Source organism: Vicia villosa, linkage group LG6 (genome assembly GCF_029867415.1).
Source record: "Vicia villosa cultivar HV-30 ecotype Madison, WI linkage group LG6, Vvil1.0, whole genome shotgun sequence".
Lineage (NCBI taxonomy): Eukaryota > Viridiplantae > Streptophyta > Magnoliopsida > Fabales > Fabaceae > Vicia > Vicia villosa.
Genome location: NC_081185.1, coordinates 113718793 through 113723904, shown reverse-complemented (window position 1 = coordinate 113723904; position 5112 = coordinate 113718793). Strand labels below are relative to the sequence as shown.

The following is a 5112-nucleotide window of genomic DNA, read 5'->3' as shown; positions in this document are numbered from 1 at the left end:
GACTTTTTTGGAATTCTTCAGTCTGGTGCACTGGTCGTCAAAGCACAAAAACTTATCCTCCCCTCTTTCCTTTCCCACGTCCCGCACGTCACCATCCATGCACACCACGTTAAAAAACTCCTTTTCAATGTCGGGTCCCACCTTTAATCCTAAAGATTTATTTGAAAAGTCCTTCCTATTTGTTTCAGCCAGCTGTAAAGAGTTACTAGAAACTAAAATGGGCTTTGGGAAATTTTGGCCCGCCCTCATAATCGCCTCTGGCCCAATAGAAGTGGGCCCCCCTTTTCTCCTATCCTTATCAAAAGATGAAATTTCTATCTCCTCAGACTCTGTCTCCCTCGCCGTTTCCCTGTTATTGAGAAACTCCTTTCCATTAAATGCCACTTTCACGGAACAGTCCACCATAGAAAAGCTTTGACTAGAAATACTCTCTGAACTGTTCTGGAAACAATCTTCTAGCTCTGAAACGTTCCCTTTGAGGCCTACTACCTTAGCCCCTTTCACATCATACTTTACACCCTGCTTCTCTGAACACCTTCTCTCACTACTTCTGACACAAACCGAAGGGTCAATCTCGTTTACGCCGTAGCCCACGCCACCTATCGGTTCCAGAAATTCCGCCGGTTCTTCTCTCGCCACCGTTCGATCAACCTCTTCCCGAACCTCCAAACATGACTCCAGCTCCGACCACTCTTCATCTTTCGGTACCTCCGTCGAACCGTCCATATCTCCCACCCTCACCGTCGCGTCTTCCTTCACCAAACAATGAAACGTCTCACCGTCTATGGAAACCGCGATTTTCAGGTTTAACGTTTCCAATTTGTCCGTAAAAAAAGTAAGAATAATGAATAGTTGTGATGGATTGATAATGTAAAACTTCATAACAACTAATCTCTATCTCATAAATATTTATCTTAAGTAAATATAATTTTTTCTAAGTAATTTAATTATATTTTTTTAAGATTAAAATTTTTTAATTTTTAACTTTTATGACTGAACAATATTTTATAATTAAATTATTTGTAAAATATAGAAACTTTATAAATATAAAGAATTAAATATGTTTAAAGAGACAAGAATAAAATTTGGTAATTTTACAGGAAAAAACATACTTAATTCAATTTTAAATAGTATTTTATTTTGAGACCAAATTATAATTAAAATAAAATAGCATAAAATTTATATAATAACAAACTTGTGTATATTATAAATAATAATAGTAAAAATATTTCATAAAAAAAATAACTTATAAACATTTGAAGATTCCCAATTGAATTTACAAGAGGTATGTTATAGTTACACCAAAATACATATAACACCTTATGGTTACCCAGAAGCTTATCTTTAGAAATTTTCTTTGTAGATATCTCTATAGAATGAACCTCCAGCAAAAACTCAAAAATATCCCTACTTCAAAAATACAGAATTCAACTTCAATAAAAATAGTAACTAAAAGAAAAATATATATGATACCGTATTTTTATACAGTGTGATGTCAAATTCAGGTGTCATCATAATATTTATCAATTTACAATCATGTATCCATCTCCGTTGTTCTTCCCTCAGGATCTCATCACCGAGGTGTTATCTCTCCTTAACGTTAAATCTATTTTGCGATTCAGGTGCTTAGCAAATTTTGGGACACCCTCATTTCAGATCCCATCTTTGTGAAATTGCATCTCAAAAGATCAGCAAAGCGAAATCCTCAAATCATTCTAATTACCGGTCATGCAAAACATATCCGAGGCGAGTCACCCTATGGAAGTGATGATGAAAGTGAGCATGAGTGCGGTGTCATTCCCTATTCCATTAGCAGTTTGGTTGATAATCCGTCCTTCAACCTTTCTGTCGACTCTTATCAGCTGGTGGAAGACAAAGGATGCTCTCGTATGGTTGGTTCTTGCAATGGATTGATCTGTTTGGCTGGTGATTACTTGATCCGTGAGTATAAAGACCACTGGCTTCGATTGTGGAACTCAGCCACTATAACAACATCCCCAAAATTTGGGTGTGTTCGCGAATTTCGCAATCCACCTGATATTTTCGCCTGTGATCGCTATTATAAATACACATTTGGTTGGGATGAATCTACCGACACTTACAAGGTAGTTGCCTCAGAATTCAATGAACCTGAAATGAGAAGCAATGTGAGAATTCTAAGTTTGGCTGATAATGTTTGGAGAAAAATTGAAAGTTTCCCAGTTGAACCCATGGGTTCAGACTTATCTATGGACAGCGATTATGTTGGTATGTATCTCAAAAGCACTATTAATTGGTTGGCTATTCGTGATAAACTTTGGTATATCGGTGATGATTATAAGAATATTAATGTTGAGCAATTTGTTATTGTTTCACTTGATTTAAGAACGGAGACATACAATCAATATTTCTTACCTCGTGATTTTGACGAGGTGCCTCCTGCAACGCCAATTGTTAGTGTGTTGGGGGATTGTCTCTGTTTTTCTTATTGTTACAAGGAAACAAATTTTGTTATATGGAAGATGGAAAATTTTGGAGTTGATGATTCTTGGATTCAATTCCTTAAAATTAGTTATTACAGTCTTCAAATTGATTATGACTATAGTAACGAATATATAAAATATTCTTTTAATTTTGTTCCGCGGTTTCTGTCCAAGGATGGTGATACATTGGTACTTAATTGCAGTCAAGAATACCAAGATATTATTTATAATTGGAGAAATAATAGAGTAATGCGGACAAACATTAATGTAAGGAAAACAGTTACTGATGGCCAAACGTTCGATTCTGTCTCATGCTCTGCCAATGGCTATTTTGAAAGTTTAGTTTCAGGAGTGTAAGTTCCTCTTCCATGGTTTACATGTTGATACTAATGTTAAGTTGTATTTGTTGTTTTCAAAATTATAGATTGTGAATGTTTTTTTTATGATTGTTTCGATTGATTGTATTTTTTGAATGAATATCTTATTGCTATCAACAAATTGCATTGACATGTCTAAATAGTTTTTTTCAAAACAACATTAAGTGCAGTATTGAAAAATATCTTAGCTGAATAGGATTTAGTTTTATAGAATGAAATGCAACTAGTAATCAATTAATCACATATAGGTATTGAAAAATCTGTAATCTGCTATTCTGCAGGCAGATTGCTTTAAATTGCATTATCTCTCACTAAGCTTTTTTTCCCTTTATAAATCTATGGAGCTTATTTTCTTATTGCTAACCCACTTTTCTTTGCTCACTTTATTGTAACATACATACATAACTAAACTCAATGTAGTGTAAAACTAACATTTCAGTGAGTATTTGTACTTCAGTATTTTTGTTCACTATTATAACTTTTTACATGTAATTGTAGGCATGTGATTATATTCTTTTACATCCATTTATGTTTAACAAATAAAATGATAATTTTTATATCTGGCAGTGTCGGGGGAATTCAGAGCTTCGAGAACAACAGTTAAGGCAGTGTCAGGGGAGAAAGAATTCAGACGAAAATGGTTTGAGTTAGATAGGAGTTTTATATCTGGGCCTGAAAAATTTGACCTCTTTTTAACATCAAGTGCAACAAATGTATTTTCTACCTATTGTCAGAACAATTTCTAGTATTACTTTCCATATGAGTGTAAAAGGCAACTCATATTTCACTGACTTGTGTTGGCTGAGTTGAAATTACTTCAATTTTAGATTTGAGGAAAACATATTTTCCCTTTTAAAGTATTCGTAACTCTTATATCCTTCATTTTAATACCTTATTATAGTTTGAGTTCGTTCTATTTTAAAATGATGACAATAAGCATATGCTTTATTTGTGGAATAGACATACAAGGGAATAAGGGAATGTGGTTAATAGGCATTCTCCTAGATTCAGAGTGTTTCCTGATCACCCATTAATCACCCATCAGTGGTATCAGAAACCCAATTAGAATAAGGGACCGACTCCTTATGTCGAAAGTCTTCTTGACATGGTGGTTAGGAGGCACGTTCAGTTGAAGTGTCCATGATGAAATAAAGGTGTCTCTCAATGGCGGTACAAGCACGTGGATGAAAGAGTTTCTGCTTGAGGGAGAGCATAATGGATGGACTCACACTTGAGCAGGAGATTATTGAGAAACAAGTTTGTGTTGTGTGGAAAAACAAGTGTGAGTTCTAAGTCTCACATTGTTTAGAAAAGTGAAGGTTGAGCACTATATAAGTGAGATAATCCATACACTTATCATCATAAATGTAATACCCTGTATTAAATTAAGTGCTCTAATGTTATCAGCTGACACTGAGGTTTTATTAATTGGTACATTAGAGATACTTTTGAACATTTGAGTTAGTAGTGTAACTTAAGATATTTTCTTATATCTTTTCCTTTTGCTTTTCTTCTTCATTTTTCAACAAGAAGAGAAAGATAGAGAGAAGAAGTAGAGAGAAGGAAGAGCAAGAGGAGAAAAGAGGAAAAAGCTTGAATCTTCATCATTTCTCCGCCGAATCGACTCATCTTCGACATCAACGACTCATAATCGAGGTGGGTTCTAGTTAGAAACTTATAGAATTGTTTATGGATGAGAAATCATAAGTTTGAGATTTGGGGGTTTTGGTAGAAATCTTAGGGTTTTAGTTCAAACTATGAAATAGATGCTTGTGGCTAATGATGGATCCTGAATATATATCGTATATGTTGTTCTATGCTTTAGTATGGATCTGGAACAGGTTTGAGTATAGAGATGGTTGGTTTTAGTCCTTGATGAATCAAAAACCAGAGCTGAGAATTCTATTCTCGCGCGCTTCGCGGCGCGAACAAGGCTGCGCGGCGCGAACTATGCAGGTTTTTAAGAGGTTTTGATTCTTCCATCAGTACGCGGCGCGTACAAGGGTTCGCGACGCGAATACCATGAGATTTTGGTGAGGTTTGCTACTGCCAGAGGTTGGCGGCGCGAACATCTGTTAGCGGCGCGAACATCTGTTAGCGGCGCGAACATCTATTAGCGGCGCGAACACTATTGAAGATTTTGAGTGTTGGCTACTACCAGACGGTTCGCGGCGCAACCTAGCTGTTGCGCGGCGCGAACTGAAGCTTTCTTAACAAATTATTTAGTGTAATAACATAAAACTGTTTCGACCATAACTTTTGAACCGTAACTC

The 5112-nt window shown here is 35.7% G+C and overlaps 1 protein-coding gene across 1 annotated transcript; it reads left to right on the top strand.

Moving 5' to 3' along the window:
* Positions 1–1536: 1536 nt before the first annotated feature.
* Positions 1537–3490, top strand: LOC131614381 (F-box/kelch-repeat protein At3g23880-like). The gene is made up of 3 exons (XM_058885974.1): positions 1537–1581; positions 1623–2651; positions 3407–3490. Exons 1-3 carry the CDS (start codon positions 1537–1539, stop codon positions 3488–3490), a joined length of 1158 nt encoding a protein of 385 aa, XP_058741957.1.
* The last annotated feature ends 1622 nt before the right edge of the window (positions 3491–5112 follow it).

What these genes read in the sequence shown, in the direction of transcription:
- LOC131614381 (XM_058885974.1), top strand. Translation starts at nt 1,537, where the DNA reads ATGTATCCATCTCCGTTGTTCTTCCCTCAGGATCTCATCACCGAG. An exon ending in CTCAGGATCTCATCACCGAG is followed by an intron (nt 1,582 to 1,622) that starts GTGTTATCTCTC and finishes TTTGCGATTCAG; the next exon opens with GTGCTTAGCAAATTTTGGGA. An exon ending in CCAAGGATGGTGATACATTG is followed by an intron (nt 2,652 to 3,406) that starts GTACTTAATTGC and finishes TATATCTGGCAG; the next exon opens with TGTCGGGGGAATTCAGAGCT.